Here is a 20901-nt window from a genome sequence, read left to right as displayed (position 1 = left end):
TTGCCATGGTAAAATCATATTATGGCAAAACAAAACCCCAGGAAAACTCATTGAGAATCAAATTTTCGTCAGTCTGGAGGGTAAAAACATGCAATGCGCACTTAAATGGCATGTTATACATGTAATGGCAAAAACCCACGAAAACCCAGGGTTCCCACAGTCATGGAAAATCATGGAAAAATTTGTGGTCATGGAAAGTCAGGGAAAAGTCAGGGAATTTGGAAAATTTGTGAAAAACTCATGGAATTGCATTTACTTCTTGGCTATGGCAGCTTTCCAATTTGTCGTATCTCGCAACTCTCATACTCTGATCATACTCAGCTATTATAATTGGTGTTCATGATTTCCATTTTCCCCAGTTTTGTGACATCCCAAATTCTACATAACTCCCGGGACATCACGGGAAGTCATGGAAAGCAGCAATTTAGTCATGAAAAAGTCATGGAATTCTGTTTTCAAATTTCTGTGGGAACCCTGTCATTGCTTCCACAGCTTTTGACTATCGCTCATGAAATTTTGCACTATTTGTCTTGGGGTATACATACATCTACATGATACATGCAAGACCCATTTTCCAAATTTTTCACTCTTTTAAATTGTCTTCAATTCCAAATCGCTATTTTCTTTAATTTGAAATAATTGTTATGCCTTGTCTGATTTGTATTCTCATAAGTTTTCTGATATTGTTTCATAATTTTGTTTGTACTTGTGAAATATGTAAAATAAAGTCAAATCAAATCAAATCAAATCAAATGCATTTGAAACTTGCCATGGCAGGATAGGGCAGTGGTATTAATCACCCTCATGCTAGTTTTCTCATACATGTACATGTATACGTTCATGTATGCAATCTGAGCAAGGTCTTGTATTAGTAGCAATGATCGATAACGATAAGGATGTTTTTTTTTTCATTTTTGATACAAAATATGGTAAGAGTGGAATCTTGTCGTTAAGTTGAGACCAAACTTAATAGCGAGTTGTCAACGCACGGCATACCACAAACAAGTGTTGTGGTATACAGTTTATCATTCATGTACACGATTTGTAGTCAGAAACCCACATGCCAATCCGAACCCACTCTCATTTAAGGTTTGTGAAAGAAACTTATCAACAAAAGAATAAAAGAAATATTAATGAGCCATCCACAAATCTTAACAAGTTTTCTGTGCAACTTGGTCTTGATGTTTAAAATTTCAATTTGCACAAACCGTTCATGTCATTAAAATACATAGATATTATATTATGAAAATATATGGAAATCTGAGTTCGGTAGTGCGTACTTCAGCAAAATTTTCTTGGAATCGTATCTCTTAGAATTATCCCAGTACCCAGCTACATTTTACACTGTATTAGCTTCCAATCGGATTACCACATCAAATATCAATTGTACCCTTTTTACATGGTATTATTGATTGTTATAAAAAATGACATTGCATCTGATGTTCATAAAAACCAAAAGGTGCCAGAATTAGCTAATATTGCAAAGTCTACCAAGAACCAATTAATGCAATGATTGAGAGAATCCTGATCTTTTTGTAAGACCCAACAAAGCTTTCCATTTCAGTTTGCATGCAGGGAGGGGGGAGGGTCTAATTTCTAGGTTCTTGTACGAGACACATATCTCTCCACTAATGGTGATCGATTGCCACACTAAGTAGCCCGTGGGCACTGTTTACTATGCATGATTGGTAATAAAAAGCGCCATTTCTTACCGCTATAAATTATTCTCCATGTTTTCCCCCCCTCATCCAGGCCCTTCAAGACGGAGCAAGAAGACATTTATGGAGGGCTAGAGGATTTGGCTGAGTAAGTACATGTGTGGGATGGTTTGCACAAGCGATGCTTGAAAAACAAGTACGGATATCCCTATATTATGATGTGGTAATGTAAGCTTTTAATGTGATTGCGCTTTTAATGATGATAGCAATACACACATCCTTGGCTTTGAAGAACCATCAGATAGTTCAAAGTGACAAGCCTCGGGGGAAAAAAGTACATATATGTACATGTATACATACAAGATGTGACTTTTTAAAACATAAAAATGGTCATTGTTATTGATGCCATCATCAAAGTGGTAATTGTTAACAATGCATAGGGCAAAAGTAATTTATTTGTTACAATGCATGTGGCAAAAGTTATTCAGTAGTATGGGCTGTGATGTCGGCCGTGGTGTTGTTATCTTGATAATCCACTCAGTCAGATACAAAAGTTTTATCTATTTGAAAGAGGCAATCTGAATATGTGCAGGGGGAATACTTTTGCATTGATTTAAAAAAATATTTTATTCTATATTTTATTGATCATGTCCAAAATGGCAGTGCCTTAGATGGTCACTGTTAACACCAATTGAAGAATGAAATTTAAAAAGTCAAATAAACAACAACATTGGTTTCTTAGTCTCTAATATTGTGGTAGACAACAATGACAATGCCTCGAATAGAGTAGTCTTAGTGGACATTTTGCTCATGGCTTTCTTTCAAAAATTATTATTACGATTCAAGAAGTACTGTACACCATTTCTGAATGTCTGAAAAAGAAAGTGAAAGTGTAAGTGTAATCTGCACATGAAAATAAAACAGCTTACTGATATTATTTTTTCCATTTAGATCAACCTTGAAAAATTACATTGTATCATAGAAAAAAAGGTTATCCTTTATGTTTCCTTTTTAATACTAAAGTGGACATTAAAAGTGGCATTGGTCAAGGTATCATTGAAGTACATACATGTACATACATACATGTATGTACACATATACACAGCTAATGTAAATACTCAAAAGACCCTTATCGATGGCTTTAGCAATTGGCACGCAACTCTTGTGATATATTCACTTCTCTTGCAAAGTGCTGTGTTTAATTTGAAAGAGGCAATTTCAAATAATATATCTGTATATATTGGGGTAATGATATATCTGTAAAGGGCTTAGACACGTTCCGATGTATTAAAGCGCTATGTAAAAGCGGATTATTATTAATTATCATCATTTGCTGGATGTTTGCTTTTCCAAACAGTGAGCATGATCTTGCAAACGAGGGCGACATTTACGACACGGTGGATGAAGACGAAGGGGACAAGATTTATGACGATCTGGTCAATATTCGGCGAGAACTCACCAGCCAGAGGGCTCAACGACAAAGCGAGGTGATTAATGACCTGTGTGAATACACTTGAGACGAGTGTTTCTATCTGTTATTGTATGAGTAGCTTTGTTCACACTTTCAACAATTCTACATTTATCTTGAATATTGATTTTTAATATATTGATGAACAATTTAGAGATCTGGGAGCAATGGGTCAATCATGACTATGGAAAGCCAGCAACACCAACATCTCTGCTTTGGCAAAAAAAAAACGTGTTTGTCAAAATAGTGTATAATGATAGAAGAGTTATAAAAAACAAACAAACATGGCTGCCTCGAAATAGACTAAATGAAAACATGCTCAAGAATTTTTTTTGTTTTCCACTTATCAAGAGTAAAGAGAAACTAAAATTAAACAAAGCAAAGAGGAAGCTTAAATGAGGAAACAGCATCGTCATGATTTCAATTTTTGCTTTTTTTTATAGATATTTTGCCATTTCTGTGATAAATCAAGTGAATGGATTTTCCTGTGTAGCATACAAAATGTTTATGTTTATAATGTGAACATTGCCAATGAAGATGATGCTTTAGTTGAGGAAACATTGTTTGCAGATTGTCGAGTTTCAAGCACTCTGTTAATGTGTAAATGTACTTATTATTATTATGATTTATTCGGCATTTGAAATACATATAAATGTAGCTTGTACTGCATGAAAGAAGATACATGTAGCTACAAGATGTTAAAAAGCAAAGAGGAGGAATATGATTGTTAATTGTACATGTAAACTTGAACTATCAAATACATGTACTAGAATTGAAATGAATGAAGGAAGCAGTTGAAGAAGCTAATGAAGAAATTCGAACCAGTAATGGTTATGATAACTGATGGTAAGGTAATTATGATGACGATGATGATAATGATGATCATTATGATGATGATGATAATGGTAATAATGAAAAAAAAAACAATACTTGCAATATTATAGATTGATATTTTTATGAACAAATATCAAACAAGATTTTGATTATAAATTTCATGCTTTAATTTGCACTGTAAACTTGACTTGCATTCAAAAAAATATTGACACAAAGATAATGTGAAAAGCATGCCTCTACATTTGTGTACATTGTACATAACCATGTACTTGTATAGATTCAGGATATAAAATGAGTTTAGAACTAAATAACCATTATTGTAATATCTGAATTAATGATAAGTACCATATATCTATTAAGTGGTTGTTTATTATCATTTCAGCCTAAATTAGCAAAGCGGGATTTCTGCCGGACAGAGATAGTTGAGACAGAAAAGAAATACGTTGAAGCACTATCCATGCTGTGTGAGGTATGTACCCGGGTGGGCAAATAGCGACTTGGTCCACAACAACTTGGTCTGAGAACCACTTGCTTTAGAACTACTTGGTGTGCAACCACTTGGGCTAGAACTACTTGGTCTAGAACCACTTGCTCTACTCTGCTTCATATATTTTCTGTTTGGTCTCATTCCACACTGTCTTATCCTACCTACATGTACAGTAGGTCTAGAACCATTTGCTCTTTATAGAACCACTTGGGCCCTAATTATGAAGTCGGGTTTAACTTAAACTCGGGTTTAAAGTTGTGGTTTAAGTATGGAAAGCCAAAAGTACCAATTTTTTTTTATTCAGTTGTATGTTTACTGTGCTCTTTCCTTATTCATCGATGGTGAAGACAATCATCTATTTATACTTCTTAGACAATTATGAATGATTTGAGAGCCAAATGAGCTGAAGTATGATAACCACAACTTTAAACCTGATTTTAAGTTAAACCCGACTTCAGAATACGGGCCTTGGTCTTCAATCACTTAGTATCATCTACTATCCATTTGGTCTCATCCCACATGTTCTAATCCTAGGCCGTGTACAACCAGTTTGTCTACTAATTAAGAGGCCTATCACATTTTATCCCATTTACAGGGGTGTGTGAGTTCAGATTTTTATCTGATTTCAGATTTTTTTTCCCAGCTTATTTTTGGCATTCCTCTGTACAAAAAGTATGGGAGCTCTTTCTATTTCAGACTTTTTCAACACTCTTCAGCTTTTTTCAGATCTTTTTATTTGTGACCACTCACACCCCTGCATTCACCATTTTGCCAATTTCCATTTTGTGAAATATCCATTTGGTCTAGCACCACATAGTCCATATGATGAGATGAACTATTTAGTCATCAAATTTTCTTTTATTTATAAAAGTGCTGAATAATTGTGTAGATGAAGTGGAAATTAGACCATTTGGGCGATCTAGACGATTGTAGGTCAAGTGCTGGTTGGACCAAGCTGTAATTGCATGTAGACCATATTTGTTGTAGACCATGTGGGTTATCAACCATGGTGTTAGAAGATTTGGGAATTAGATCATTTGGTAGTAAACAAGCAACTATAAAGCTACATGTAATACGGTTTCATAGAGCTGATATAAGTTAAGCACGGCTGTATAATCACTGGTTCATGCAGACCTGCCAACCAGTACGTTTTAGCTGTATTAAGTATGTTTTTGCAACCAAAATACGGCAGTACGTTTTTTTCTTTAAAAAATACGTTTTGAGAAAAATCATCTCTATATGTCTCTATTTCATAAAACGTACACAAATATGGTTATTAGATCAATGTAATTTCAGGTAACTTGTTTTTTTTCAATCATTTTGTAAAAACCAGGGTGAGATATACACAAGTTTCAATGGGTTATTTTTTTCATCTGCAAGAGCAGTGCGCATTTTAGCTTGCATGCAGCTTGAGCGCCGTGATGAGCGAGTGCGCCAAGCATTTTATTATGAAATACACTTTTTTGAGGAAAAATACAAAATATTTATCTCACATGGTAAAAATACAGTTTTTTTTGGTCAAAATACTAATTTGGGGGGATAAGAATACTGAAAATGCAAAATACAACTTGGCAGCTCTGTTCATGTTCCTTGGTAAAATGAAAGTTGAAAATGAAATGATTTTTGTACTTTCGAATTCATATTCGAATTTAATTGAATTAAATTGAATTCAAGCAAGTATCAATGACCATGACTTATTTCTTTTTTCTTCAACAGATTACATGATAAACTTTCATTTGATATGAAAATTCATACTTTGTTGGTAATTTTCACTTTGAGAAGAAACAAAATATAACACATGAGTCTTATTGCAACGGTAAAAGTCAATGAGGAAACAGTTGTCAGACATCCACTCTTCTTTAACTGTTTGTGAAATCACAGTAGCATGGTGAAATAAATATTGGTTGAAATTAGTTTTGTTAATCTATAGTGTACAGACAATTCCCTCAAATCCTTCATAAACATGTAGACCTTCCTCATAAGTTTTACAGATAAAACATACATTTTCTCTTGTAGACTTTGTCATTACTTATGACTTCATAACATTTTACCAATTTCCTTTCAGCAATTTATCAGACCTCTGAAAAAATTCCTAGAGAGATCGGAAATTGACAGGATATTCCTGAACATTGAGGTAAGAACCAACCCACACACATTATTTATCACATCTCATTGATGGTTATATGATAGAGCACATCCCTGGAGCATGATGTGTCCAAATAGTGATTTAAATGTCTAAAAGGTGGTCATTTGGTATACAATAATGCGTAGGGGTGGGACAGGGGGTGCCCCTCATGATTTTTCAAGTAATAAAAAAATACAACAAAAAAGAACAACAATGGGCGGAAAGGGAAGAAAAAAATAGCCTTTTATACAAGGGTTTGGGACTGTTTGAGTGTACAACATCCCTGTTATTCAATAGAGGAAAAAGTGGTGTTGCCTTCAAGTCATCTTCCCCATATCTAATTACTAGGGACTGTTCCTGGCTATATTTTCATCTTCTTGCCCTCCTTTCTTTTTTCTTAAATTGCAAGTTGGCAATTATAATTCTGATCAAGATGTATTGTGATTGCCATCATCCTTCTAAACCATTCGCAGGAACTTCTGAGGCGGCACAAAGGGTTTTTAAAAGACCTGGACGATGCTTACAGGAGGCCCAGTCCGACCATGGCCCAGGCCTTCAAGAAGCACAAGCCAGACTTCCTCATCTATGGCTTCTACTGTGCGCACATGCTTGAAGCTCAGAACTACATAGAGAAAGTCAGCAGTAACCCTACAGTCAGGGGAAGGATCGAGGTAAGGTTGAAGATCAGGGCCCCCAGCTTACAAAGGGTTAAGATCCTTTCCCGATCAACCACAACTATGGAAAGCCAGCAATGCCAACACCTAAAATGTTCTTTGTTCAAAGTGTATTCTAGATATGATGTATACTCATGCATTCATACTTGTCTTGACAGTTCAGTGTGCTTCATCTTTTTTGTTTAGAAAGGACACTGTTTAAAATATCCCGTAGAAAATTATGACATTGGTGGATTTCCATATACCGGGTAGTTGAGGATGACTGGATCTATCACAACTCTTCGTAAGATGGGACCCAGGTATACCACGGTTGTTTGGTAACTTGTTTCAGTATTGTCTTTTGTGCAAGTCAGTGTAGTGTAGGTCCTTTATGTAGCTTTGGATCATTTAATCTACATTTTCCACTTTTCACCCAGGTCTGAAAATGGCCAGATTCTGAGAACTAGGTAAATCTAGAAACATGTCTGTAAAGGACTTGAGTAATTACTTTCAGTTTACTTTCAGTTCAGTTTGGTTTATTTTCATATCTCCTGAAATATCAAATACAATGTAACATCCATCAAAAGACAGTAAATCATTAATAATAAAACAATACAATACATCATCATTATTCATAATAAATAAGACAAATGTTATACAATTGAACATTCAGATTGGAGACAGATATATCAATAAGATAAGGATATGAAGGGCAAACTATTAAAAAGCAGAGCTTGTAATTTATAGTTTCCCTATTATTAAAAGTATAAGTAGTTGTCAACTTGTTTTAATATCAATATGTTACAAGAAAAGAAAAAGAGAGAGAAAAAAATATTTCCTAAAAAAAAATTGAAACAAGGAGTGAAAAACAAACAAACAGAAAACAGAGGGAGGTGGACTGAAAAGTAGTTTAGAGGAACCCTAGTAATGTTGCTATTGTTATCAATTTCTACATTATCAAAGTTCATAAAAGATGTACTTTTTCATGCCCCTCAAAACTAAGATTGAAGGGGGTATATACATTAGGAATCGGTGTATAAAAAGTAGGGCAGTGCCGGCCGTACAAAAATGTTGTTAACCTAACAGATTGCTAATAGTAAGCCCAGTCACATCTTATGGATTGTGAAGTTAAAAATATTTATTTCAATGCGTAAGTAATGCAGTGTTTTGTAACATTAGGCATTGCTGCTGCAAATACCGGTTGTAACAGAGCCTCTATTAGCACACTGTTAGTGCTAACAACGTTTCTTTGCAGTCAAAACAGGCAGATCTTTGTGGTAGTAAGTCTGTTGGAAATGTTGCGGATCAAACTACTTCCTCAGGTTTTGTCTAGTTCTCATTGAATTTGGCACAATCTTTGGTCTTGGGTAAAGATGGAAAAGACATATTTTCCTTATGTCTTGGTAACTGTTGCCATGGAAGCATATGATGGTAAACATTGCATGGATCGCTCCTGAAATTTGGGTCATGAAATTTGGTAAAGACGGGCAAGGCGCAGTATTTGCATGTATCAGATATTGTGTTGTCATGGTAACAGCTCATGTAAAAATAAAAGCTGGGGCAATAATAGTTGTGCCTTTTATCCTCGGCAAAAGCGTAATATAAATCTAGCTATTATTCTCTTTATCAAACAGGACTGTGAGAGGAGAGCGAACGACAGGAAATTCCGGTTGCGTGATCTACTAAGTGTCCCTATGCAGAGAATACTCAAGTACCATCTTCTTCTAAAGGTGAGAAATAGTTCATATTTCTTCAGTTCTAAAATTTTGGAAGTTGAAATTTTTTTTAAAAATAATAAATAAGTAAATAGATTGATAAATAGATAAAGAAATAGATAAATTTTAAATAAATAAATGAATGAATAAATAAATGAATATATTAAATAAACAAGTAAATAGGTAAGTAGGTAAGTAAATGAATAAATAAATAAATAGATATATAGATAGATAGATAAATAAATAGATAAAATGATTAAAAATAAATTGATAAGGTCCTGCCTAATTTTCAAATTTAAATTCTATTGTTGGCAAAGATATGAAGTTTGCTACATCACTTTAATTCATTAGGTACATGTAGTTAGTCACATGTCATGCTCCAATGGGAAAATTATGTACTTAATGAAATGCCTTTTAAACCCTTAAAGCAAACGTACATGTATTAATTCTAAATAAAATTATAAGCTATTCTGAAATGAAAAATCCTATTACAACTTTAACCTTAATCACATATCTTCAAAGATATTTAGTCAGGAGCAAACATTAGGTCACGTTATATTATGAACTTTATTATAACAAAGTTTATCAGGGGTTTCAGGGGGTCGTTGCAGAAAGAGTTGCGTTTAAACGCAAGTCAAAAAATCAATGGCAAGTCCCAAATGCGCGCTGTTGATTGGTTGAAAATCAAGTTGCGCATGATTTTTAGAGTTGCGATTGATTGCAACTCTTTCTGCAACGGGCCCCAGATACCAAATTTACAATGGAATATAAACAGGTGCCTTCTAGCATGGGAGGTCCTGATCATAATGTGCTCCCACAGTAGCATTTGGCCTGATATCATAAAGCTTAGCAATTGATTGTGGTGCTGATTTCTGCGATTGATTGTGCTTTGATTATAATTTTGTATGGTCAGTCATAAAAGTCAGCCCCTTGATCTTAAGCATTAGGCACATAATCAAGTCCCTAATGTTACCCTCTTACATGCATAGTGCCAAGTCCGTCAGTCAGTTTCAGGCCCTGCTCAAAACATACCTTTTCAATCAATGAATCCCAGTTGTGGGCTGGTCATTGGAGGTGCACACCAGTTTTAATCTGTTAGTATTTTTTTTCTCTCTCTTAATGATTTTTGTCACACTTTGTGTTATTATGCCCATTGAATTTTTTTTCACATGTAAAGTTAAATTCAGAACACAGCGCGCTTAGAAACGCCCGTATTAAGCGCCCTATAAATGTTTGTATTATTATTATTATTATGTGCTCCCACAGTAGCATTTGGCCTGATATCATAAAGCTTACCAATCGATTGTGGTGCTGATTTCTGCGATTGATTGTGCTTTGATCATAATTTTGTATGGTCAGGCCTATAAGTTATCCCCATGATCAATTATTAAGCTATTAAGGCGTGTTATACAAGGCCATACTCTGTAATAGGGTGAATAATGGGAGTAGATGAATGAACAGGAAATACATTGTTCACGTACAAACAAGAGTTTCTATTGAAAGTTGTGTACTTAATCCCCAATCTATCAATAGTCACCATGTCCTTTAAAGGCCCCCTCACACCTAACCGAATTGCCTGAAATATGCCTTGCGATGGCTGGCGAAAGGCATTTTTAAAAATCGTCTTCAATGGTAACTCATAGTAAATCATATTTACCCTTCGTGTTTGGGTTCGTACACCTTCTGAACTAAACAGCTGCGATTATTCAAATTCGCGCGGAAATTTTGAACATGTTTAAAATTTCCAGACGAATTGAAAAATCATTGTTCATCTGTTTCAATTTGGATGTCTTATTTAGTCTGTGGTAATCATTCGTTTATCGTTCGTGTGTTATTGTCGCGCATAGCCCCTCATCGCGCTTTTGCCAAAGTGGACCGATCTCGAAACTTCGTAAGAACCCTTAGCGAAGCAACTCGATGACACAAATGTACAAGGACGCGCGATCTACATGTATCCCCTCATCTTTGTTTCTAATCGCACGCCATATTAACCATTGCTCATTGTTCGTTCGTCTTATTGGGTTATATCAACCCTTCGCTCGCCTTCGGCTGCAATTTACTCAAAGAGGTGGACCAAACAATTGATATCCTTCGCATGTCATATTTATCCTTCGCTTACCGTTCGTTGATAAAATTTGACAATAGTTACTGATCGCATGATTTGACAGAAATTTTATTTGAATTCATTGAATTCGCGTACATTTCGTGCATTTTTTCCATTCGTCATCCTTCGTCCGCCTACATTTGGTCAGGTGTGAGGGGGCTTTTAATTCTATGTGTGAGTAGTAAAAGAAAGAAAATCAATACCTAGTCTTTTGAAGCTTTTCAATCATCATGTACTTAAATACATGTAGGAGGTATTAAGTAGTAGATTTACATGTACTTGTAATGTATGCATGAAAATTATCAATTTAAAAGGATTTTTAAGCTGTTTTAATAAAGGAAGTTCAATGTAGAAGGCTACTTGTATTATGCATTATGGCAAGCTTTAAAAACTCCCCCATTACTTGTAATTCATTTGTTTCGTCAATAAATGTGCCACCATCATTCATCATCACCATAAGAGGCCTATTCAGCATGGACAATGAGTGAGAAACTACAAATTGAAAGAAATGTTTAGCTGAACAATGAATCCCAAGTGCAGGAAAGAATAAGAAGAGAGAGTTCCCAGGCAAACTGTAAATGAGTTCTGTAATCACATGGGCCCGTATTCTGAACTCTGGTTTAAATTAAACCCTGGTATTAAGTCGTAGTGTAACTATGGAGAGCCAACTGGAGCACAAATCCCTAACAGTACACATTCAATTTATTAACTCACATGACATCCAAATAGTTTGTAACTGTCTGGGAATGATAACTGAAGTATTTTTCTTCATTATGAAAGCAAAAGGAGACAATAAAGTAAAACATAAGAAATGTACAATATAAACAGAATTTTTGAATTTTTTGGCTCCCCATAACTTTAGTAGAGTTAGACCACGGTGTATTTTAAACCTGACTTCTGAATACGGACCTTAGAAACTAATGAAAGAGAACAATATGAGATGTGTTCATGGTGTTGAATGTACTGTTGTTGACCAATCTCTGAAGATTAACGCTCTTAACGCAGGAATTGTCAAGTATTCAATTGATTGATTAATGATTGCATTATATTGATCTGAACAGGAATTGGTGAAGAGCACAGACAAAACGCATCAAGAGAGGAAAGAACTTGATGAAGCACTTGATGAGATGCAGGTATGTAAAAGGGCTGTCATGCTTTAGCCAGCGTATGTCGACATACATATCATCTCTAGGCTGTTAAAACCTTGTATCTCATAATGAAAATATTTTTATGACTGGACTGCTCAGAATAAGCTAAATTTTAGAGTTATAAAATGGGTAGCAACCCTCTTTTGCCACGAAAGAGTCCTTCACAGGTATCAGGAGACTGTTTTCAGACAATATGAGACTGCCACTATTGCTATATATTTGAAATACAGCCTTTCCTAAGTTGCCCTCAATTTTTTTCAAATTTTGAGGTACATGTACAAGGTTTTATCAGCCCAGCCAGAATATGGCAAGCCATTTTCTTATTCGATACTATTTCTTGACATTAAAGGAATGACTTTTGTTAACAACACAAAATCATTTCTTTATGTAAAGAATTTGATTTCATAAAATTCTGGATATCAAGAATAAATGCAAGATATCATGAAATTGGATTAAATGGGGAATCAACTTGCCATTCATACATCGACAAGAACTTGCTAAAATGTTCAAATAAGATCCCTGACTTTGCTTGCTTTAGACCATACTGTAATAATGAGTAACAAAGAAATTGAATACAACATTGATATTAAAAGAAAGGTAAAATTGCACTCATTTTCGTAAATGGAGGTTTGACGTCTGAACATTCTCTGTCTATACTTTTTATGCACTGTAAATATGTTCATTACTATGTTTGGTGTTAATTCTCTTGATTTATGTGTCATTTTGTGTTAAATGATTAAGTTGTTAAATTCTTAATAAATACTAAATAATAATAAAAAGTTATTATTATGTTCATACGATAACTAATCTTCAGTGATAGGAGCTGACCCTTAAACCTTTTGATGGGCAATACCATATGCGAAAGATTTAACGTTATAGCAAGAGTCGTTATTGATGAGTAAATCATGGAACTGATAGATTCAATTGATATTTGAATTTTTAATTGTCTAATATTCATCACTTTTAATATTGTATTTACATAGTTTCTTTTCCATTCTATTTTATTATATTTAATGAATTTTTATGTACACTTGCTCTTTAAAAATTACTTATTATCTATGTACATTACATGTTTAAATTGTAATATTGTAACATTTTATTGTAAACATGCTAACTTCAGCCTTCTGGCTGTGTAACATGTATTGTTTTTATACGAAATAAACCATGATTGAATTGAATCGAATTGAATGATAGAAATGATGCCATCCATCCCTTTTTTCTGTCAGGATGTTTCAATGTACGTGAATGAGGTGAAGAGGGACCATGAACTCATGCAGTATAATGAAACGATCCAAGCAAGGTAAAGTATATCAGTAATCCTGTTCTCAGAGACTGCCTGCTTATGCCAACATTCATTTTCCATAGATACCTGGTGGGTGTTTCATAAAGCTTTTCGTAAAGTTACGCACAACTTTACGCACGACTGGAACATGTTCTTAGGTCATATATCAATTATACAGGGATATCATTTAGCACAAGAAAGGATCACCAGTCGTGAGTAAAGTCATTTGTATCTTACAATCAGCTTTATGAAACACCCACCTGGTGGGTGTTTCATAAATCTGGGGGCCGTTTCATAAAGCTGTTCGTAAGTTAAGAGCGACTTTAAGAACGACTGGTGATCCTTTATTGTGGTAATGGTATATTCATTGGCGATGGTTACGCGCGTAAGAAAGGTTCACCAGTCGTTCTTAAAGTCGCTCTTAACTTACGAACAGCTTTATGAAACACCCACCTGTTCGTAAGTTAAGTGTGACTTTAAGAATGACTGGTGATCCTTTCTTATTGCAAATGGTATATACATTGGCGATGGTTTAGCGCGTAAGAAAGGTTCACCAGTCGTTCTTAAAGTCGCTCTTAACTTTATACGAATAGCTTTATGAAACGGCACCCAGGTGGGTGTTTCATGAAGCTATTCGTAATTTAAGTGTGAGTTTAAGAACGACTGGTGATCCTTTCTTGTGGTAAATGATATTCACCATTAAAATGTTCATTGGTGATTATTTAGCTCGTATGAAAGGTTCACCAGTCGTTCTTAAAGTCGCTCTTAACTTTATACGAATAGCTTTATGAAACGGCACCCAGGTGGGTGTTTCATAAAGCTGTTTGTAAAGTTATGAACAACTTTACGCATGACTGGAACATGATCTTAGGTCATTAATCAATTATAGGGATATATCACTTGGCATAAAGTAAAGATCACCAGTCGTGTGTCAAGTCATTCGTATCTTACAAACAACTTTATGAAACACCCACCAGGCAGCATATGTACAGTATGCGACTCAGTCTCCAGTTTGCTAATCTGTTCTTTGGTTGATTAACTCTTTGGATGATGAATTAATTTTTTGGGGAATAATGACAGTTTCATGTTATTTTCTTTGAATCAAGATTTCCATATTGCATCAACGATACTAATGATTATTATATAGATGTTGTCCAAGAACTTTATTAGCTTCTCTAATATGAAGTTAGTGGAGAAAACTAATTATTACGATTGTTGAATCTGATTGTATGAATGTGCAGAATTGCAACACCAGCGTGCAAAGGTTTAAGTGTGATATTACTTGAAAATCAAATTTGGCATATCTTGAGATTTGATAGGTCATACATTGTAGATTGCCTTTTGCTGACACCAGACGTTGCAAGAAGTGATAGGAAAGCCTGTATTAAGTATTAGGAAGAGTAGTGGTAGCAATCCAATTTTTGGCTTAAAACGGACTAAAAGTGATCTCAAATTGTTGAAATTCCATGAACATTCATGTGCCCATTTGAGACATTGAATTTGGTGACTTTTTAACAAAAAATTTAAATTCAAATCTTGCATATCAGTGGTCACTGCCTGCAGGCTGCTTCATGCATAAAATGTGCACATGGATCGCACACATATTCACAAGATCCCAATAGTTCTACACTGAACACCTACGGAAGAAACTAGTGCAAATGATTATCATTCTCTTTGTATTTTGTCTTTTCATACGCAGTTTGGTCGGTTACAGAGGGGAAAGTCTTAACACCTACGGAAGGAACCAGAAGGATGGTGACTTGAAGATTAGAATTACGGGGGCCAAGAAGAAGTAAGTCCTATCCCGAAGGGCAATAATCACTAAACCCCCAAATAGTCTGGTTGATATTTGGTTTTAATGTTAGTTGATAATCTCTTGCAAAATATTGCTGATATGACAATATTCCACAGAGTCTGAAAATTCAGTATATACGTTCATTATGAGCTGCAATTTCTGTGAGAGCAGGGAAGGGGGAAATGAAATTGAGGCTTTTATCGGTGCTCGTCTTTGAAAAGCAGGCATTTTGGTACCAACTCTGAGTTGCTTTAATACAAAGCAGCATTTTTGGTCAATAGTGATCAACCTTTCATAATCAACTGTATTTTGGTCATATGGTGTTAGTGCCATATATAAAAAATAATCATAAAACCAGTATTGAATATGCAATATTTTTTCATTATCACATATAAAACATGTTTAAACATCTTTATTTTGCATGAAAGATAAATCGTAATGTATAAATGAATTCACTTTGTATTTTGTTTTAGACTGAAAAAATATATGTAGAGCTTTGGTATATCATGTCTGAAAAATGTGTCAGTATGCTTCTTAACATTTGTTTGAATGATGTCAGAATACCAGTTTTGAAATGAATTACTTTTATTGTCTTTTTCTTTCAGCACATCACAGACAAGATATTGTTTCTTGTTTGATAAAGTCATGCTGGTCTGTAAAAGCGGTGGAAGGGTAGGTTACTTTAAAGTTTGTTAACTTAAAAAAAAATGATATTAGAAGAAAATAAGGCATTAAAAACACTTTAAAAAATGCTTGCATACTTTTGAAATAACATGCATAGAAAATACAATGTTCAATGTTTCTTATATTGACATTGCCACAATGAGATTTCTTCATTTTTTTTAATTAAAAAAAAAAGTTAAATATTATCTGCAAAAGTGGAAGAATTTTTATTTTCTATTTGACTCTCTGATTTTTCTATTTTGAAAGCGCAATGAAACTTTTAGCAAACATTTTGTTATGTCAAAGATACATTTTTGTTCTTATGCTAATATAGTTCATACAAATAATTTTGTTCACTTTCTCCTCATAAGAATAACATTATCTATAGTTTACAAGTCATCTTGAATTACATTGTAATGTTATTTTCAAGAATAATTATTTTGCTGGCTTGAGATGAAAATAACGTGTTTTCATGAACTTATTGCATTACGGTGTTGAAAGCAAACTCGCGCATTTATGTTATTCTTGTGTGCGTCTCTCTTTATGTGTGTGTGTGTACATGTATGCCATGGTAACATGAAATATAATATAGTATGTGCATAAACGGGAATGGCAGATCAAAATACACCTAGAAATATAGCATCAACTTTACATGTATGCATTTGACTTTGCTCCAGTATAAATGGTCATGTTAGATAATATCATGCATGTTTGCAAATTATCTGTTGACTTGGTTAATATAATAGATGAGGAGTCGCATGAATAGTACCTATTTAGATAAACTGAAAGTATTTTTATCATCTGATTGTAAATATCACAAAGTTATTTTAACACAGTTTTTACTCTTAAAGTAAGGAAAGTTGCTTTGTTATTTTTTTTAAATTTGTTTTAAACTAATCCAATGTCGATTGTATTATTGAAATATGTAGGCCTATATTGCACTGGTAAAAAAATGTGAAAACTTTAAGAGCTACAAATCTAATACATGTACTAATTTTCCTGTAAGACTTTTTGACTGTTGGGATCCATGATTACAAAGTGAAGAAGTATCTTTTTTTTCTTTTGGTAAAGACATTGCTCATTGATGATGTAGGCTATTAAGTATGAATTTTTCCCTGTATCAGCCGCCGCATCATCCAGAATCCAGTCCGGGTTACCATGTCCCAAAGTGTATTCATTGTGCATTACCCTTAAACCTGCTTTTGGGGTTTTTCAGACATGGTTTTATCTCCATGTACATGTATCTTCTTTCCTTTAAATCTTTGTTGTGGAGAATGCCATAGGGTAGCACTATCGGTGTATCTCTCTTTCAAAATGTACATATTAGTTTGTATGCTCTTGGTCTGTACATGTAAATCCAAAATGGTTTTAATTATCAGATTATCTAGCATCATCATAAGTCCACTTGGTCTACTATCCATTCGGTCTGATTACTGTTTATATTCCAAGTATCACTTGGTCCAAAACTTACTTGGCCCGACTATCATATAGTCTAATGCTCAATGGTCTAGTTTGCATGTCTTCTACCTCGATTTTGCACTTTGCCAAACGAAAATTTGGTTCATTTTCAGTTCAACTTTATAATCATATGGATAAAAAAACCCACTCTTATACAAAATGGTATAGCCATAATGGAAATTACCGGTAGACGAAATGGTAAATGTTATAAATGGCATTTAGACCAAATGGCAATGAGTGAGACCAAATGGTTTAATAGCAGTCAAAACTGGTAATAGATGAACTAGGATTAGGGTTCCGTGACATTTGCTCTGGCGACAATTGCTCTGATGGAAAATCTGCACGTTATTCAAGCCAAATATAAAATCTAACCTCAGGAACTAATGTAAATAAACGATCGTCCTTATCTTTACATTATTCTGAACCAAAAACTCTTATTTCAACCCTAACTCTTACCTTATGCCTTCTGAGATATTAAGACCAGGTGGGTGTTTCATAAAGCTGTTCGTAGGTAAAGAGCGACTTTAAGAATGACTGGTGATCCTGTCTTGTGGTGAATGGTATGCATAGAAATGTTCTTTGACGATGGTGTAGCGCATAAGAAAGGATCACCAGTCGTTCTTTAAGTTGCTCTTCACTTAGGAACAGCTTTATGAAACGGGCCCCAGAGCAAATGTTGCAGGAGCAAGTGTCGTGTCACCAGGACGAGACCATGTGGGTTGAAGGCCAATCTGGTTCAGACAAGGGGGAGCGTTTCATCAGCATTTTTTGTCCGACAAGTTCTCGGACCTGACAACTTTTCTCGATTGTGATTGGCTGAGAAACATTGTTACCATGGTAACTGTCAGATAAAGTGGGACTTGTCGGATAGTCCTTTCATGAAATGCTCCTCTGGTGGCAATGTACTGTACCTGTTTCATGGATGTTGCATCCCCGTGTCTTTTGATCCTCTGTCTGACTGTCCACTCTGGACTCCCTTTCTCTTCTCTCATTGTAGCTAAACGTGGAGAAGTTATGGGTAGGTATTAGCCTTGTTACGGAATGCCTCCCCCCCATCCTCCCATTTTTCCCCATCATCCCTCCGTGATTTTGACAATATTCCATGCATCGTGTTTTCTTTCCCTTCTTCATCGAGCCTTCATGCTCCTTTTCTTTGCAATTTCCTCTGCCTGGCTTTTCCATGTCTTGACTTTATGAATGAATCTTGTTTTATAGTCCATGTTCTTAAAGGTTTAGCAAGAAACACGAACAAATCTGATTTGTGAAAAAAAACTCATATGATGCAATTCTCCAACTGTTGATATTTGTAGTCTGGGCCTTTTTAGTACTGGGTCCTATTTCATAAAAACTTGTTATAAAAACAAATGCACAATTTCTAAACAAGTTTACCATCAGCCAATCAGAATGAAAGATTCCTCCAAATTTGATACTATGAAAAGTTTGATGAAACAGGCCCCTGAACTCCTGCAATGCTATGGGCATCAAATTCTGCCAGAATATTTGTAATAACATTTTGGGTAGGTTCCAAATGACTTGAAATTTGTTCATGCGCAGAAACTCAAGTGCTTGATATAATTTTTATTCTTCTTAAATATTTTTAGTCCATGCTGTGTCCAATAAAAGGCGGAAGTAATGAAATATTTACTTTTTTTAACGATTTTTGAGGAATGCTGTAGGATGCCATGGCATGAATGGGGTTAGTGATTGTGTCATTGTAAAATTTAAAGACCAGGCTACATGTAGGTGGACATTGGGCTGGTTCTAAATACCTATTTAAGTCGGGCGAGCCTCGATTGTGGCTTTTGTGTAAGTGTCGCTTTCAAAGCCTTGTCCACAGTTTACACTATGACACGTTACTGCTACATGTAACTATTGATGCTTTTATTGAAAGCTCATGACTGCTAGTCCAGTAATCAGTACAAAAAAAAGAAAATTACAACCGTACAGAAATCAGTTTAAACCTCTCTTTCGAATATGTGTTTGATCCTTTGTTATCACGTTCGGTCTTGCATGGCTTAATGTAATATGTTGCATGCTTTACAATCTGTGTGCATACATGTACTAATATCCCCCTTTCGCTGTGATATTGTCTGTGTGTCTTTTCCTTTTTGATATGCTACATAACATCTGTATTATTGAAAAAATAAAAAATAAAATAAACCAAGGTAACCTCTATTTGATTATTACTAACTATATTTTTTTTACACAAGGTCCAAGCTCAAAATAGATAATGTTAATTAACGATTTTGTTAGAAATTGAAAAAAGTTCAAAATGGTGCAATTTTGCCGATGAGTAATAATTATAAGGATTCGTATTGCCACTTTGATAAGGATTTTATAATTGTTTTCATTCAACTTTTTTATATTATTGAAGATACTAGTACAATAAAAATAGGATAAATGTTTTTAGATTTTCAGGGTTTTGCTTGAAAAGGGCATCCAAGGCTGTGGCCTCATTGGCCTCGTATTAATTTAAGACCAGCATAATTTTCTAATGCCTGATTTTTAGAGAGTTTTTTTTTTCAGGGACCACTTGATTCCAGTTGGCAATGGGTCATGTACCCAACACTTTATTGTCCTTCCTATAATTGTACAGATATTTAAAAAAAAATACATAAAAAAGCATTTGATAAAAATATGTTGATTAAAATTTGATCACTATTAGAGTTACGAGTGGCTTGAATATTGAAAATAATGGAATATTATTTTGGATTTTAATTGATTTTAAAAGATTTATGTTCTCAATTAGCTAGGCAAAGTACCAGTACATGTGATTAATTCATATACATGTACAAAGAAAAAAGAATTCATTTCTTTGTATAGACATGTTGCACACCTACATTCTCATATCAAGATTTTATGGAAAACCTATAAAAGTAATATAAAGCATTGCGGCCCATCTCCTGACTTTAAATAAAACAGAGGATTGTAGGTTTGAATCCCGGCCATTCCATAGTTTCTTTCAGCAAGAAATTGATCCAAATTGTGCTGCTCTGAACCCAGGTGAGGGTAATTGGGTACCTGGCAAGAATTTATTCCTTGAAATGCTTGTGCGCTGTAAAAGGCTTGCCGGGCTAAAGCAATGGAAGCTTTATATAGATATGTTCAAATAAAATAAATAAAATAGGAAACAAAAATATGTGGTATTTGTTTTTACTTACATGTACCTCTGCTGCAGTGTATATTTCTTTATATTTTACGGTCTTTTACTGCTCTGAATCAAATGCAATGATCCACAAAATAAATGTGGAATAATATTTCTTTTTAAAATTATCTTTGGTGGAATCTACATTAGAAATTGCTTTCATGCTATCCCATGCTCATGGGCGTCAACGCAGAGGATCGTCCTTTGTGATGGAAACCAGCACTACAGATGTTCACATTATTATTATTATTTGTTCATGGGGGGGGGGGACATCTATTCTTGCGTCCCCAAACACAAAAGATAATCCTCTGCGCTGACGCCAATGCCCATACTATAATTCCTGATGGACAAAATTTTAGGTGATAA

At 34.6% G+C, this 20901-nt stretch overlaps 1 protein-coding gene across 1 annotated transcript in view; it reads left to right on the top strand.

Annotated features, from left to right (window-relative positions):
• The first annotated feature begins 1060 nt into the window (after positions 1–1060).
• The window catches only part of LOC129277247 (guanine nucleotide exchange factor VAV2-like), a 41643-nt gene continuing 21802 nt past the window's right edge, over positions 1061–20901 (top strand). The window contains exons 1-12 of the mRNA XM_064109989.1: positions 1061–1089; positions 1753–1806; positions 3016–3145; positions 4343–4429; positions 6513–6581; positions 7046–7243; positions 8860–8955; positions 12106–12177; positions 13419–13492; positions 15174–15266; positions 15875–15941; positions 18388–18408. Coding sequence (XP_063966059.1) covers positions 1061–1089; positions 1753–1806; positions 3016–3145; positions 4343–4429; positions 6513–6581; positions 7046–7243; positions 8860–8955; positions 12106–12177; positions 13419–13492; positions 15174–15266; positions 15875–15941; positions 18388–18408 — 990 coding nt within the window. The remainder of the gene's footprint in view (positions 1090–1752; positions 1807–3015; positions 3146–4342; positions 4430–6512; positions 6582–7045; positions 7244–8859; positions 8956–12105; positions 12178–13418; positions 13493–15173; positions 15267–15874; positions 15942–18387; positions 18409–20901) is intronic.

Source organism: Lytechinus pictus, chromosome 15, assembly GCF_037042905.1.
Source record: "Lytechinus pictus isolate F3 Inbred chromosome 15, Lp3.0, whole genome shotgun sequence".
NCBI classification, from domain to species: Eukaryota; Metazoa; Echinodermata; class Echinoidea; order Temnopleuroida; family Toxopneustidae; genus Lytechinus; species Lytechinus pictus.
This window is presented reverse-complemented; position numbering and strand designations above follow the sequence as displayed.